The sequence below is a fragment of the Periophthalmus magnuspinnatus genome, chromosome 10 (genome assembly GCF_009829125.3).
Source record: "Periophthalmus magnuspinnatus isolate fPerMag1 chromosome 10, fPerMag1.2.pri, whole genome shotgun sequence".
Taxonomy (NCBI): domain Eukaryota; kingdom Metazoa; phylum Chordata; class Actinopteri; order Gobiiformes; family Gobiidae; genus Periophthalmus; species Periophthalmus magnuspinnatus.
Window position 1 is genome coordinate 6,273,818 of NC_047135.1, and position 17,653 is coordinate 6,291,470.

Sequence of the window (17,653 nt, forward strand, 5' to 3'; positions counted from 1 at the left end):
ATGACTTGAGTTTCCTAACAGTGTGTGACACCAGTGCCCCCTTGTGGTCATCTGACACCAAATAAAACAAATTGTATAGACAAGCATTTATTAATCATCAATAACAATGCACATAAAAAGTCTAGATCTCTCTTTACAATTGCATAAACGTTATGTTAATATGGACTTCACTGTTAGACCAAAAAACGAATATATATCTAATGCTCTCAATGAGTTTCCAGTAGTTTTTGTTCATGTATCAGAGGACTCAGGCTCAGAGGACCTCTTTGTCTTAAGCTTTGGCACAGCTGTAGTGAAAGGCACTGGGTTTGTATACTGAATTGTATACAACAGTTTTTGTCATAAAAGATCAATCTTTAGGAGACACTTGGCATTTGTTACTTGGCATCACCAGTGGTTGCTCTGAGCTGCGGCGTCTAGGTCCATTATTCGTGGGAGGCGCCCGCTTGCTCCGCCCTCCAGATACCCAGATTTCACACTGGACGCATCCAGCAGCCTTCTCTTGCTCTTGTTGAGGTCTGGAAAGAGTCCGTTTGTTTTAGTTTTGTATTTATTTATTTTTTATTCATTCATTTCAGCTTCTTGCTACTGGCGACATTTCCCATTCAAAAGATGTAATATTTGTTTTCAATTGTTCATTTCTATAAAAACAGTGCTATTTTTTATCATTCTGAAATCCATGAACACGCAAAGACAGAGATTCAAAAGCTTGTGGGAGCTAATCACCTGAAATAGCTAGCAGCATTTTGCGCCTGGCTCCAAAGGTAGAGACACCCACTTCCTTCAGGTCATCGTCAGAAAGAGTGAGAAAAGTCTGGTAGTCAATCTGGAAGACACAAGTACAAATAGAAATATTTATAATAAAGTCTTTAATGATTTATTTACAAAATTATTTCAAAGAACAGTAAAGAATGTCCTGTTCGCTAGAGCAAATTTCAAACCATTCACTTTGTTCATTTATTAGGGACAACATGAATCACTGATCACAAGTAAAACACGTAGTAGACTGTGATAGAGCCAGAGTAAACAGACAGCAGTCAGACAGATTTGCTACGAATCAGGACTGCTAATTACATGCATAGAAAAAAAAAAGAAAATGAGAAAAAAAATCCACACATACTCCATAATGAGGGCGTTGAAGAAAAAGCGATCATCTGTCTGTCTCAAATACCAAATAATCCATGTGTGTTCAGTTTTACCTCCTGTTCTTCAAACACGTCGATGTATTTTAGCAGGCCCAGTTGGCTGAGCAGCTCTGGCAGGTCGTCTGACATCTGAGGGGAGGGGCTTCTCTGGCTACAGGTCGATGCCCGGCGTGAAGAGCACACCCCATCGAAGTAACTACTGCTGCAGGAGAAGCTGTCCACTGCACACAGGGAAAGGGAGCAGATGAGATGAATGAAAACCAGCTACAGTGACATCAGGCAGATCGCAGGCCAATAGGAAGACAAGAAAAATGTATGGCTATTTTGAAGGAAGTTTGAGCTGTCCCAAAAGTGTGTGGAAATGTTTTTAACACAAATACAAAAGACAAATTTAAAACTGAAGTACCCAATATTTGGTTATAAATTATTAAATTTTATTTTTTCCTCTAGATTTTTTTTTTTTTTTCAGATCGCATTTTATTGTAAAGTTGTAATAAAGAGCCATGTAAGTCATTACATCATGGTTTGAGATGAGAGCTGATGGGCTGTGTAAGGGTGGTTCACTCTGCTTCACTTCTCTGTCTGAAAAAGCTCTTCTAAGACTGTGCTAGTGGCCAAAAAATGCATACTAGCAATGTCCCAGAGGGTTTGTGAGAGGTAGGAACTGAATACAGGCAGAGCTCAGGTAAGGAATTGCCTTAAAATTCAACACATTTTTCTATGTATCCTACTTGGACAAAAGTGGAATTATACAGACACATTTGCAGGATATCTTTTACCCCATTTCAATTCAACCCTATTATTGTATAGTGTATTTCACAGATTTAAAAACAGCAAAAATATAAAAACACCATGAAACAAAGTAACTGAAAAATGCAGCTCTAGCTCTAGATTTGAACTTACAGGTTTTGTCGCTCCTGCCTCTGCTCCCGGAGGATGAGAATGCAGGGAAGGCAGAGGCGGATGTGAGGGTGGAGGGAGGAGAAGAGGGGGATGAAGAGGAGGAAGATGAGCCCCTCCTCTCTCTCCAGTTCTCAGACTCGCTGCCATTGCACACTTTGTTCATCTGAGCGGCCCAAGGCTAGATAAAAAGAACATTTAAAGTTTAAAGTACGGGTTATTACTGTGGCATGAGAGCCTTGTATCTGTCCCCTCACATCTGCCACTTTAAAAGGGCAGTTAATATCACAGTGTATGCTAAAAGTCCACACAGCAAAATTTTTTGACCAATAAAATAGTGAGGGATCAAAATGTTTAGTGGGAGTTATGGTATGTTTCATTGAAATATTAAAGAAAATAAATAACTGAATACACAAACACCACACTCTAAACATACAGATACATAGTTATAGTGGACATTATCTACAATTTACCCCCAACACAAAAACAATCCAATGTTCTTATGGTCCATGTGTTTACTCCACTTAAATTGTAGTTTATACAATTTTGTCCCGTAATTTTATTTGGTATTTTAGTTTTTGCATTATTACTCTGTTTTGTTGTTTTGTTATTAATCTGTTTTGTTGTTTTTTCAACTTTTACCCACTGACAGAGGATCTCTTATTGTAGCTTTCTTGGCGGGGACATTTGGGCTTGAAACTAAACTGACCCCCTTTTCCTCACTGTTAAATCTATAAGGGCTGGAGCCTGCCTATTAACAATGAACAGCACATAAGTCTCTAGCTGTTTTTGCCTTACGCCAATGTTTCCTGCTCTTATTAAGACCCATGTTTGTTTACTGATCCCTCACAGTGCTGTAGTTTTTAAAAGACTTCGGTTAGGTTAAAACACAAATAGCTGTGTTGAACGCAGCAGTATCAGCCACTAGGTAATTGAGCCTACAAATTGGCAGTGCTTACCACACAGTGAGATAAATGTTTCACACAGTTAGAGGGCAGTAGCGCTAAACGAGACTATGCTATTTGGCCGCAACAGGGAGTAGACTTTTACCGAAGGACGACAAATAAAAACAATCCCAATACAAAGTTCAGTGGGCGATTTGAAGGTCTCAAAGTGGGTCTTGGCCTGATGGTGGTTAGTACCTGCTGGTTGGTGCTCAGGTAAGGTTTGTAGCTGCGCCGGCTAACGTTGCGTAGCTCTTTGATGGCCTCCGCTGGCATCGACTTAGAGAAACCCAGACCGCTCCATGTGTCCGTCGGTGTCCGCACTTCAGTCACCACAGGCTTCCTCTGCATGGCTGTAACACATGCAAGACACAAAACATGAAAAAAGGAACACTTGAAATGTAATGTCTCTAAGATTGTCAGTGCTGTCAATCAAGAAATTATAAGGGCATTTAAATTAGTGAATGTGAATAAGACTTAAACTTTAGTCTTATTCACATTCACTAATTTAAATGCCCTTATAATTTCTTAATTAGTATGCTAATTGCTAATTCTGTTGACAGGGAAGATGGCTAGTTTTGTTTCATGTGTATAAGCTTATTAAAAACAGAAACATTTTTGCATTTTTGAAAGTTTAACAGAGATTTCTTAGCTTTTTTTTTTTTTTTTTTTTTTTTGCCCCCATTTCAATTTTAAAATATAAGTTGTTTTAATGTCACTTTTATACAATATACAGTAAGTTGGCAGTAGTGTGTTTATTTTTTTTATTTTTAGTTTATTTGTATTGGTAATATAGTGGTGAAACTCAGTTTTGTTACTTAAAAGTACAGATACCAGAGCAAAAAAAATAGTCAAGTAAAGCTACAAGTATCACAAGAAAAAGCTACTTAAGTAAAAGTACCAGTTTAAAATGTACTTAAAGAGTACAAAGTAAAAGTATTTTGTGTAAAGTTAGAGATCTAATACAGCTTCAAATGCCGTGCTTTTGTTAAAGAATTGTGCAGAATTGTACAGAAACTATTGAATTAATATTTTCTTCCTAGCTGTTTTTATTTGTATATTTTAGTTTGCTCAAAATATAAATGAGCTAAAAAATAAACGCCTTAGCCTTTTCAGCAGGTTTTTAACAATAATGAAAATACTTTTATTTTCAGCCCTCTTCAAAATGTAGTGGAGTAGAAAGCAGATACCCATCTCTCAGATGTAGTGAAGTAAAAGTACTACTTTCCACTTGCTACATTTCACCTCTGTGGTATGGGTATTGTCATTATGAAACATTTCACTGACCCTGACTCTGTCTCACAATGTTAAAGCTATACCACCCAAATCAGCACCAAAATGACAAAAATAAATATGCGGTTGAGTACATTACAGCTCCAAACATCATAAAAATGCACTGCAGGTTTTCCGCATCCCAGTGACAGCCCGAAATATTTGCTGTTAAATAATGAATCACAAAGAGCTCTTCATCTCCTCAGTAATAAACCTCAAACCGAACGACAAACAAGTGACTCCTCGTGTGAGTTGGATCAGAAAACATGTGCGAAAGTGCCATAAAAACAGCTCCAGACTCCAGATAACACTGCAGCTATCACCGGAAGGCAGGCATTTGCTATACACTTGTGCTGTGAGTCCAATTCATACACGGGCATATGGGGGTCTTAATGGCTGTGAGGCAGATGGCCCATTCAAACTGCTAATTCATAATCTCATAAAACAACACTGAGGGAATATAGTAGCATTTGGCTGCAAATCATACCGGTATCGCTCATTCAAAGTGATGAATGAGGCCATGTTGTGTAAGTGTGCGCAGTCTCTCCTGTGTCTATGTGTCTATGTGTCTATGTGTGGGGAGCCAGAGCAAGTGCCAGCGCCACTCTGTTATAACTTTGGCACGGCCTGGACCATAACAGCCCACTTCATCAGTTGTTTTGGCAGAAATAAGTTCACGCTAAACCTCTTTTGTGAAATTACAGGTCTCTCCATCATCAGCATAATAACAGAACTAATTTGAGTCTTAATATGGTCAAAGTGTGTTTTTTGTGTTGGTTTCCAAATTTGTAATACTACTACTACTACTATTACTGCTTTTAGATTTACTCCTACTACCAGCGCTTCTTTTCTTTTACTACTGCAATAATGTTACAGTCAAAATTACTTGTCTATCTGCTGTGAGGGTTAGGGTTAGGGTTAGGATGTTCAAAATGTAGACACAGTTAGAGTCAGAGTCAAAATTGCAGGTTGTGTAAGATGGTGCACCTATGGCTGAATCAATGTAAACCGCTGCTCACTAGAGCCTGAAGGAAATCCATTTTAAAGTTGTAGTCCCAGCAGTTGAATGGGCTTATGTTATCTCAGAGCTACTGAACACAAAACTCTAGAGGCCACAGTCCAATGTAGATAAAGTACTGATGTGATGCTGCCTCAGTCCTCGGGGCCCTCCTGCAGGAAATTGGCTTAATACAGAAAGATAAAACATTTAGGACAACTCACCTCTGGTAGCAAGCAGCTTTTTCTTCTCATAGTCAAAATCCTACACAGTATAAACAGAAAGAGCACAGGTAAATAATGCATGGAAGTGTCTGGGGAGGACATGCAATAGCAATAAGGAGACACAATGGCAGATTCACTTTCTTCTATTGCAACAAACATATTAATATTCAACGCTGCACTTCCTCAAATGACAAGGGACAAAAGGAAAGCAACCATCTACCAAAGCAAACTTATAGCTGAATTAATCGCCTGTTCTATATGCTTCCTGACAGTTAAGTTATGCAAATAGAAACTCAAGTTTGACCCTGTCTCACAGTAGTAAAGAGAAGGTGTTCATATCTGGACTGGAAAAAGAGGTCTTTTAATTCAGAGATAAATGCATCAACTGAGCATCACAAACCAGATAAACTGCTATTAATAAAAATGCATTGGATTTACATAGCGACTTTCAAGACACCATTATTACATTATTCATTCACCACTACTATTGTAGCCACAGCTTCCCTGGGACAGACGGAAGCGAGGGTGCCAGTCTACACCATTACCACCACTACGCCTTTTTGACCACAATCAACACTCAAGCACACATCACTTTCGTACTAGACAGAGTGGGTGAAGTGTCTTGCTTAAGGACAGAATGGCAGAGCAGTAATCAATCTTCAGAACTTCGAGTGGGACCACAGCTTTAACCACTGAGCCACTGTCGGCAACTCTCACTCTCACTGAGCCACTGCGATGATAAGAACACACGAAGCCTAACCCCTATACTTGCTTACTGGCACTACCACTGCTACTGTACCTATACTACTAAAACTATTACAATTACACACTACAACTTCCCGCTGTCATTTTGCACACATCTACAGCACTACAGCTAATACAACTAAGGATAAACATTCAATTGCACTTATAAAATACTAGAATAAAAGCATAAATTTGATATCCCTGCAGGTGAAACCGTAAGAACCATTTCTTTTTTGTGTCTTTTACAAATTCTCTTTCAAGCTTTTACAACCAAAGGCTATCCCACATTAAATGTAACACAAAAACTGCCAATCATGGTGTATGAGATATGAGAGTTCTCAGTTGAAAAGGTGAAGAGCTGATTTGTCTCACCTCAGATCTGAATGAGTCAGCATGGTCGCCCCTCAGGCTGCTCCGCCGCCCTCCCTCCTCTGAGCTGTTTAGTAATCTAGTGCAGCCAAGACAAAATTAGAATACAGTGTACAAAGTGAAAAGTTTATCTAGGGTTGTTCTTGCCAGTGCACAAAATGAATACAGAAACTTAATGAACTGAGCAAGGGCCACTAATTAATGTACATGACAGTTTCTTCTGTATTTGAGGTCAATGAGATAAGAAATGAAACACTCAGCAAACTGTACCAATGTGCTTTGCCTCTTTTTCAGTTATATACAAACAGATCTGGAACATGCAGGTGTATGGAAGTCTATGTATTAATCAAGTGAAAAGCCGAACTGGCCTGCTCTCTTACTGTTTAAAAAAAGTTACAACAATCACAACTGAAGATTTGTTGTCAGTTCAGGCCTTGCCTCTCGTGAAAGCTCACTGAGCTGCAGAGGCTGCAGTAGCACTGATTAATGACTAGATTAATGACTCTCAGATCAGAGAGTCCTTTTACATTTAAACCAATGGGAGTTCAGCATTGAAATGGGCAACCCAAATGCAAGACTCGTGCAAGGCTCATTCTGCTTTCTGAAGGAAACCAAACACCAAATGAAGATGTAAAACAACTTGACTATCATGTCCAATGTTGTTGTAATTAACATAAACATTAGCAGTCAAATACTATTAAAATATCTGGGACCACATGGGTTATATTTATGAAATTTAAAATCAAAATCTTATATATTGGCCCTTTAAAAGCTAGGAAGAATAGGCAATAAAAAGTGGACATAAAAGCAGAAGTGATTTTCTTGTATGAGGCTATAAATCAGTGCTATGATCCCATCTGACGCTAAATCAAGTTTAAGTGCTCTAAACGTTCACCTGTATGAGAGGGCCTGTCCTGTTGAATGGCGTCTTCCTCTGCCATAAATCCTGTTGATATCTGGAGTCGGGAGGCTGCCCCTTCGAGACAGAAAGCCCACTCTGTTTAAACCGCTGCTGCTCACTGTATCATAAATGTCAGGAGACGTGTCCTTAGGATCCTCATCTTCTGATTGGTCAGACGCATCCTCATTTTCTGGAATCTGAAGAAAGAACATTTAAAAGTTTTATTGTCATTATAAGCAAATTCTGTTGATTGCAGCAAAAATCATCAGCCATCACCAATTATCTTGAAGATATACTATGTAACTTTTTTGGTGGGGGGTCAGTCCCCTGCTATTCTCCATGGAGATTGTATTGCTTTTCCCAATACGTTCTTAACCTTTTCTATGGAGACAAGCATGTGACCTCACTAGGCCAACATACAAGTCTGATCTGTGGAGATGCGACCTCTCTTCCAGTCAGAATGTTTTTTTAAGGTATTTTTGACACCAAGAATTGAACACAACCTGGAACAATCTTCCTGAAGATGTGAGACAGGCCTCTACTTTAACAATGTTTAAATCCAGGCTCAAAACGGTTCTGTTCAGCTGTGCATATGACTGAAAGGTTTTTATTCTGCACTCTTCTCTTTTAATGGTAAATTTATGATGATTATTTCTGATTATTTATGTTTTGATTTGTGTGATTTTAATGTAAAGCACTTTGAATTACCTTGTGTACAAATTGTGCTATACAAATAAAGTTGCCTTTCTAAACTGGTAAGTTTGATCCCATACTTTTAAGCATTACATTAAAAAGTTACTCTACTTCCAATTAAAGGCAATTGGTAGGCATACTTTGTGTTGCATAAAAATACCTTTTCTAGTGGACGGCAGTCTGTTCCCTTCAGCGCAGTCCTACTTTCATCAGAGGGAGGGTTGAGGCCTGGAGGTGGCAAGGGGCGGGGCTTAGCAGTCTCTGAAGATGGAGCAAGCGGAGTGCCTAGACAAGAAGTGAAGAAAACATATTACAACAAATATAAAAGTGATCATTTCCACTTTTCTGTTAAGGAAGTAAACGCATCAAAAACATAACAAGCTCTCCAGCCAACAGAAGGTCAGTTTCACATCACTGCCAGAAACTAGTATGGCATTAAACTTATCTACCTCGCATTCATTAAATAACAGGTTCATGTATTGCCTGAATCTTAGGGTGAATGATGTATCTGACGAGTGGCATCACTTGCTTGTCTCCATGGAGATAGAAAAGTTTAATGCCAAACTGTAAAACAAACAAGTGGTGGACCCTCAAGCAGAAATGTTACACAGTGCATCCTTAAGTAAATTTCAAATATTTTTTACTTTTTGTCTCGCAGTGACAGCACTCTGCATGCAAGATTTTTAGGTGGATCTATATTAGAGGACGGTCCTTAAGTATGTCTGTCATGACTAAAGATTCAGGTAAATGCAGTTTTTGTATTGCACAGTATCACAGAAGAGCTGCCTCAGGGCTTCACAAAAACAGATAAACACTCTGAAAATCAATTAATAAAACTGACAAACTGATTAATACATTTCCAATAATGTAACAAGATAAAGATTAGGTAAGACTTTTATTTGTAGTGTTTCATTAGATCTTTTAACACCTCACCCTGCTCAGAGATCCTAAGCTGCTGCAGTAACATGTTAAGCCAGTAGTGGGTCAATCCGCTGCCGGCCGTTAAGGGGTCAGGGGTCACTTGGGTTTCTTTGGCACTTTCACTGGAATCCAGACCGAGGAGGAGACGACGCGCCTCATAAAGACAAGAAATGTTCCTCTCCAAACCTTTTACTACCACTGACTGAGAAACACAAAATTCACAATGTTCAATGTAATAACTGGGAGTGTTTAATGTAAAGATAGATGTATTAGTATAAGTATGAGGATCTACTTTATATCATATGGTTTGTAAAAAGAAGACATTGTGAGGCTTTGTACAACTTTGAGAAACTATGCTGCAATACCTATCATATAGTTCATGTCAGACATTGGTCACCTGCTTCGAGAACAACTCTTCAACTGTATTACAAAAAGTGATCAAAGAAAGAGGAGATATCTGTTTCAAAGCTGTCTACGTGGCAACGTAAACACAGAAGGCATGTCAAATCACATGCCAAATACAGATATTACAGACACATGCAGGAGCACAGTGCATTGATAATTGATACCTTGCTGGTTTGTTTGACTTTTGGCTTGACACTAATGAAGACTCCCAGGTTTTGCATCATCTGAGCCAGTTTAGAGGGATCTGCCTCTCCATCCTCTCTCATGTCGAACATCAAACAGACAGGCAGGCAGTCCTAGGCATTACCACACAAACACAAATGAGTCAATCAACGCTATGTGAAACTAATACTAATACTTCAGCCACAATATCATGATGTCCACCTGTCAAATATCTTGCCCGAAATCAAAAAGAAGTCCAAGTAATTAAACGCAGGTGGTGCAAGCACACCAAGTTGCAGGTCAGACCCTGTTCAACAGTAAAAACGTTTTTTCAAGGTACTTTTGAGCATTAAAGAAACACATAATGAAGTCAATGCTGGATGGATGTCTTTTTCGCCATATAAGGAACATCCCAGGCAAAGTAAAAATATCTCCACCATTACCAGAAAAGTTACATTGGTGTAGTTCCAGTAAGTCCCATACTCACCATGAGCTGTTGTCGGGCCAGGCATACCCCGTCAGGATTACCCTGGATGAGCAGAGTGGGGGGGCTCTGTGGCGCGCTCAGGTCCGGTAAAATGATCTGCGTTTGGGTTTGGTGCATGACGCTGAGGAAGTGAGCTCCGTTCTGTCCCAACAGGAAGAGGTGCTGCTGTGAGGTCACATCCAGCTGAGTGCTCACGACCCCAGCTGCGACCTCTGACCCCATGAGCAGTTCCATCAGGATACAGGTGGCTTTCTGATAAACAAAAGCAAATAACTTCATGTGTATATATGTCAAAAGTATGATTTATAATGCGTTGACCATATGTAAGGGGGGATTTAAAATAATTATAATTTTTCTGCAGGTAGGCAGTTATTTTCATATTTTAAAATTCTTATGGCTGAGTAGTGTTAATAAATTAAATATGCATCTCAGATATATTAGTTAAATGGTATACTTTAACTATAAATTTTTTGCTTTTGCTCAACAATTGCTTACTTAACTTAAGCCTCTTTGCTCCATTCAGTGCTCTCTCCATCTCTTTCTACCTTGTGCTAGTCTGAGTGTTCAATAATACAATGATATTAATACTACTCTAAATACTTCTAATTCTTACAGTGACCTATTCTGTATGTTTAGTAAGGAAAGCTGTTTTCCAAGCTCACAATTGATTCAACAGTTTTGGACTGTAGAAACTGCATATGTTTAAAAATATGTAATAATTATTAGACTGTTTAATTCTTATTTGTAACAACGTGAACAGGTGTAATACTAATACATGTCTTCTAATCACCTTGACATTTGTTGCGTTTCCCTGCAGCCCCCAGACCGTGCAGCAGCTTCCATAGAAACCAGGCTGCGTTTGAGGCACTGCCCTAAAGCTGACACTGATGCCGAAAGATTGCACCACCTGCTGGACGAGCGGGGAACTGATATCAGGCAAGGGCTGCGGCACCAAGCTTACAGGCAGGTCAAAGGTCAAGGCCAGCGGCTGCAGATCCTAGGACAAGATTTACACAGAGTTAGCAAAACAAAATAATGGCATGACAAAGGGTGGCTTTATGACAAATGTACCTGTCTATGGTTCTATCACAAAGTCTATTAATCACTGTATTGATCTGTGCGTTGGCAGCAGCGGCGAAATTGAGTTTTCAGAAGAAATATTTCTCTTTGAGTTGTGTTTTGCGGAAATTATACACAAACCACTTACTCTAATCTGTTTTCTGGCTTCTTCCACACCATCTATGGGTCCAGCGATAGACACCTGCAAAGAAAATAATACAGGCATAATACAAGTAGCAATTTGGCTTTCACATACTGGCATCATATTGATAGTAATAGATATTGTTACCTGGTTGCTTTTCTCTCCAGATGCATTGTGCCGATTTGAATCCGGAAAGTGGATATGACAAGACGTGACCTCCATGACCTTTTTGATGTTTCCCCCGCCCTTGCCAATCACATGGGAGTGCTCTGTGTACGCCACGTCCATCTTTAGAGTCACCTTGTTCACCTTAATGTTTAGATTTGTATCATAATTTAACTTATTTTAATGACTGTATATTTGTGCTACCATATGATTCATTTGTTTTTGTAGCTGAACAGAAATGTGATTGTGATAGTTTGTAATCGAGGCGAAAAGGTTTACAGTATTTCAAAACAAGAATAACATCATTAACTTTACAATTAAACTTTATACTAACTTTTTATACTATATATATACAGCTTGTCTATAAAGTATTTTTACAATTTCAACATTTAATTATAAAGGCAAGTGATAAGATATACTAATTAAATTTGTTCTGTTGTACTGTGGTTATAACAGTTTTTAATGATATGTGCAACTGATTTATTGGTCCATTTTTCCTCCATGAGACATCAATTACTGCACATGTCTACCTTGACCTTTTGACTGAATATGTGGCACCACAACTGCAGGACTTTCAACCAACCATGATTTTCCAGCAATATGGTACCCCACCATAATGGTGCTTGCATGTTCATGAGGGATGGACCAATTCCGTGGCCACCACATTCACCAGTATATTAACTGAATTAAAGCAAAAGATAACGATAACGACCCGATTGCAACCACTGATGAGGCTATGCAACAGCAAATATGGCAAGAAATCAAGATCTTGATGTGCTTTGTGTAACTAATGGTACAGAAGTGTATTAAATGAGGTAAAAACTTTGGAAACCACTGAGGGCTATAGAACAAGTCTGATTAAGATATCTTATCAATTGCCATTATAATACATTTTTTTATTGTATAGAGACTTTATGGACACCTTGTGTATCAAATACAACATACACTATGCATGCACCTTACCCTGGTTTCAAGGACTTCCAAAATCATCTTCTTTGCTTGTAAAACATTGTCTCTTTTGCCCTCCACTTTTACATGTGGATCTAGTTTGAAACATAACAGAGGTTTCACAGTTACTAAAGGTGCCATTTTGTGTCATAGAAAGCCTGTTATTAGATATACATCTGAAAAGTATTGAGGACTTGGGTTTTTTTAGCACCTTTCTTTGACTTGGCACCAATCTTCAGCTTGGATGGCCATTTCACCTGTGTCCCAGTCTCCCGCATCACCTAGCGCAGCAAAGACAATGGGTGAGAAAGAAGTTACATTCAATCCACAATGGCTGTAATCAGTAGACTGGTAAAAATAGGGCGAGACACGGAGCAGATCACAATACAAAGCTTGATTTGCATTTGAAATAGCCTCAATTATCACCCTCTATAAACCCACTAATCACAGGATACAGGTTATGGAAAATGCAGGGGAGTTTCAGGCTGATTTTGAAGCTACATTTAACCAGGGAACATTAGTGATGATGAGGTGGAAGAAAAGTGATTTCTCTTTTGTTCTGAGATGCTCGATTAAATATAATGTTGGTGTGGGAGGAAAACTCACTCGCTCGAAAAACTCCTCTCCTGTCTCCGTGACGTCCGTCTTTGGAGCTGAAAGACAAATGAGACTTGTCAAAAAAGAAAATGATGAAGGTAAATAAATAATAATGTTGTCAGTACCTAAAATACTAAATTAATGGGTCCAAATGATTGAAACAGGACAAGTTTTCGCTCATTCACAACCTGAAAATAAAACTATTGTAGTCTTGAAAACAAAACTTTTTTTGTTAAATTTTTCAGGGGCACAGATGGAGATTATAACCAGAAATTTGTATTCCAACTTAGACAAGTGCATACTGTCATTGTCTTAGTATAAATGTGGAGTGCGTTGGTGGTCAGAGAGGCCACTGGCGCGTATTGGTTGTCAACTTTCCGCATTTCAGCCCCAGGACAGCTGTGGCTGCTAACGTAGATTACCGCCAGATTTTGGGGAATGAAAGATTCTGCATTTTTCTTACTTATAATTACTTATTACTGTAACAATAAACTAACTACTGAATAACAAAGTGCAACGGCATTTAATTTGGAAAGATGTGTTTTCTATTCATTTATGTAAATCATTTGCTATTATCATATTACTGAGAAGATATTAAATTAGTTGTTCCTATACTTTTTAAATAAAATACTTAAATGTAAACACCTAGTTACTTTGCTTTCCCCTCCTGCAGAATTTGTAGTATTTGTCATTTTCCCCTCTATAGCCCACCTTCTCCTCCCTCTGGTGTTCAATATGAAGGCTGTGTACAAAGTCAACACTAAATGTTGACTGGCTGCAGTTTTCTCAAAGCGTGAATAAGAGGCTGCCGGGAACACAAGGCACTTTTAAAAGGCCATTGGAGTGTTGTGACATTTACAGGGGCAAGAGAGAAGCCCCCAAATACCCCTCGCCCTCCCCATCGCCCTGGGTTACACGGGACAGTCCTGAAGAATGAGCAGGACAACAGTCAGGGGTGGAGAACAGAGGGGTGGTGGTGGACTAGGCTGGGGACCACAAATTAGCCTGGAGACAGCTAATATCATCAATGGCATCTAGTGACGCAAAGACCTCCCACTCGACAAACATTTAAAAACAGAAACTGGTGAATAAAATAAATAAATGTCAAATGAAAACCAGGATTCGTAAATAGAGATGGTTGGTTATATTATTGCTGGGTTAGAAGATCAGAGCAGTGGTAAAAGTAGTGTGCCAACCAAGTAAATGACAGCTATATGCTATAGGCCATATATAGATGAGCATAAATAGAGATTGACTGCATTGTCACACGTCTTAAACCAATGATAAATTTGAAAAAAATGCTACAATTCTACAAACAAATACTACTAATGCTAACTTAGCATTCATTTAGAGTACACTACACCAATGTCACATCACACTGTTTACCAGTAGTGAGTGACTCAGCATTGTGATTTTGAAATACTTTCATAAATATAAGCAATAGTGTCCCTGCACAAATAAATATATAGGCTTCCACAGGTTTTCATGAAAGCCTCCAGAATTTGTCATAAACTACACTGAAGTCTCCCTCAATGATACAGACAGCTTGAGTCAGCCCAGGGCATACATCACAGTAATAGAGTTTGAATGAAGTTTCAGTGATGTTGAAAACAAGTCGATAGAAAACAAACATTTGATAATAGTAGTCCCAACAGGTTAAAGGTGTATTTTGTAACTTTTCATATGCTTTTCTATTTGAAGATGTTATTGCGTTGCTTCCAGTGTTCCACAGTATGGCATTACACGAATTTAAGTAAGCACAAGCAAATGACGCCACAGGGCCAAGTTACAGGATCAGATCTCTGGAGAGGCAAGCCCACTCACAGTAAGAATGCATATTTTTAAGTCAATTAAATCCCATGTAATTGAGTAAAGGCAAGATGGATAGTTTAATGCCATACTGTGGAACATTCATGGCAAAGCAATAACATCTTCATGAAGACAAGCATGTGACATTAGTACTGACTTAAATTTCTTGATGAAAAACTTTCATACAGTATAGTAGTTTAGTAATAAAACATCAGTGATTATTCATTTCTAGACTAAGATGCCGCTAAACAACATTTATGCCACCTCCAAGCCAATATAAACTGAGATGGTTTTGTCAGGAAGGGCATCTGACCTAAAATGTATTGTTTGTTAAATGAGAGCACACTAGGACATGTATGCTATGGCAAACCTCGAAGGGAAGTCCAAAAAACTGAAAAAGCCGCATGAAACATTATTCAAATCTAGCCTAAAAATGTCTAAAATATCAAAGCTTCATGGAAGAGAAGAAATATTTTGTTCAAATATGAAAGCATGATTTTTTTGTGTAAATGATGTAACTGCATGAACTACAATAACAACTAATGACTTAAGTATGAGACCACAAGATGAAACTTACAATATAACATGTGCTCCAGCTTCTTCCTGTCAATCCTGAACCTCTCTTCCACACACTCAGGGTCCTTGTCCAGTCCTGTAGCTGGGGTCCCGTCTGCGTCCCCCTCCTCTTCCTCATCTCTCTCCTTTGGGTCACCACTCTGGGACTCCGCGGGCTCAGGGTCTGTCTCTGGTCCAGATCCGGGACTAGTTTCGGATAGGTCAGGTCCCACTGTAGAGGAGGAAACAGAAGTGTTATCCTCAGAGCTGGTGGTGGTAGTGGCAGCCATAGCAGGACAGATCCCTTGTCTGTGTTAATGTGGTGTGTGTGACTGTGCATGCATGTGTGTGACCAAGGAGACCAGTCGGGGCAGAAAAAAGGGGAGAGGAGCGAGAGACACCCCCCCCCTTTGACTTTTCTAGACCTGCCTCTTTTGCTTAATCAAGTACACAAATTCTACTTTCTCTGCAGGATTTTTTTTACAGAAAGTAGATTTTAAATGTTTGGTAGCAATTATTTTGTTGTTTTAATAATAAACTGCACTTGTTTTGACCCTTGCTATAAAATGTTCAGTTCTTTTTATTATTATTATTATTATTATTTATTAGTAAGAATAAGAATATTTTTTGCAACTCATTGTTTTAAAAGATTTAGAGTTTTAAACAATAACAGGTTTTTGAAATATCTTTCTCTTGTTTTGGGATTTTTAATTTATTTGCACACCCTTTTTTGTCTAGAAATCAATATCGGTATTGACTTGATCAACAAGCTTTCAAACTGCTGAACTGTAGTTAATTTCTGTTTGCTATAGTCATTAATTTGATCATTGCTACTTCTGCATACTTTGATGTATGTTTAGTTGAGTACATAAAAGTACTCAAAAAAGTCTGTTTTGAATGTTCAATCATAAAAGCAATATAGTAACTGTTATTTTAGCAAAATTTCCTAATAATTTGATTTACACTAATATTAAAACCTCCCATTAAATAGACAAGGCACTGATAGTACACTTCACAGCATGGCGCAACTCCTCACTCCAGCTCTCTCAGCTAAACAAACACAGCCAGCACATCTGCACATACGTAAGAGTTCTGTTTGTCTGAATGGGTCCAGCAAGGCTTTAAATAACAGGGGTTAAAACATGTCAAGGAGGAGAGGGGTGCACGAGAGGCTGAGGTGGTGGGGAGTCTATGGGGGGAACTTAACAATACAGTCAGTGCCGGGAAGCTAGACATTTATTTGGTACTAGATTTGGGAGGGGAAAGCCAGAAAGAAAATAGGTAGTGGTTGAAATCTTTAGAATCTTTAGCTAAAATGGGACCAGAAAAATGTATTTATTTGAGCATACCTACTTGTGCAGTTTACAGGAATTCAGTGAATGCTGTAAGGAAGGTATGGGAAATTTGAATATTGGGAGCTGATTAAAATAAAAATGTAAACCTTTATGGTAATCAGACAAAGATAAAAAAGTCATACTTTTAAAAGTCCCTTCATTTTTGTCTGATACTTAAACCTCAATCAGCTGATTAAAAAACAAATTTCTGTTGGATTGCCAAGATATCTTCTGATATTTGGGATACTCCAAAAAAACATTGTGAAAAGACCTATGTCCCACTAACATGCACCACTGAAAAACCATTAGAGGCTACAAAAAGTAAATATAAATAATGCATTTATTAATTAATAAATAAATTAGCTGGGGCAGGTCTATTAGGGTGTTTTTGTATTTGAACACAATTATTTTCCATGTTGCCCAGACACATTTGGCCCAGGGATATGCAGTAAATAGCTTTTTGGCAGTGAGGAAATCTCTTTCTCACTAAACTATTGCAGGTGAGACTTTTAGCCGGAGGTGGGACGTGGTGAGTAAAAGATGTTATACCTGTGTCTCCATGGCAACTATTCATAAAGTTCTGTTCATGTTTTATGATGATGTCAAAAGCTCAGATGGAGGGAAAACGACTACACACAAGTTATAATGGCTTTCAGCTTCCTGTGGGTAGATGACATTTAGAGGACCCTTTGGCATTAGAATTGTTAGTTTCTATGGCAACAGTACTAGATTTTCATCACTCTCGTGATATCAGTATATCTGACCACATCTACGTGATTCTAGAAGAGAGTCAAGTGAGTCTTTGACCTTCTGCCCTACAAAGAAACTTAAAGAGAGATAAAAAGTGAGTATGCTATAACATAAATGAAAACTATGAAAG

The 17,653-nt window shown here is 38.5% G+C and overlaps 1 protein-coding gene across 1 annotated transcript; it reads right to left on the reverse strand.

Moving 5' to 3' along the window:
- Positions 1 to 387: 387 nt before the first annotated feature.
- On the reverse strand, positions 388 to 15,750 carry bicc2 (bicaudal C homolog 2). Its single transcript, XM_033974138.2, has 19 exons — positions 15,462 to 15,750; positions 13,085 to 13,131; positions 12,690 to 12,759; positions 12,494 to 12,573; positions 11,513 to 11,674; positions 11,372 to 11,425; positions 10,955 to 11,161; positions 10,165 to 10,416; positions 9,680 to 9,811; positions 9,123 to 9,312; positions 8,350 to 8,474; positions 7,491 to 7,693; positions 6,599 to 6,674; positions 5,483 to 5,522; positions 3,188 to 3,342; positions 2,049 to 2,226; positions 1,200 to 1,366; positions 727 to 826; positions 388 to 518 (listed from the first exon to the last, which is right to left on the reverse strand). Exons 1-19 carry the CDS (start codon positions 15,727 to 15,729, stop codon positions 388 to 390), a joined length of 2,637 nt encoding a protein of 878 aa, XP_033830029.1. The 5' UTR covers positions 15,730 to 15,750.
- Positions 15,751 to 17,653: the final 1,903 nt, after the last annotated feature.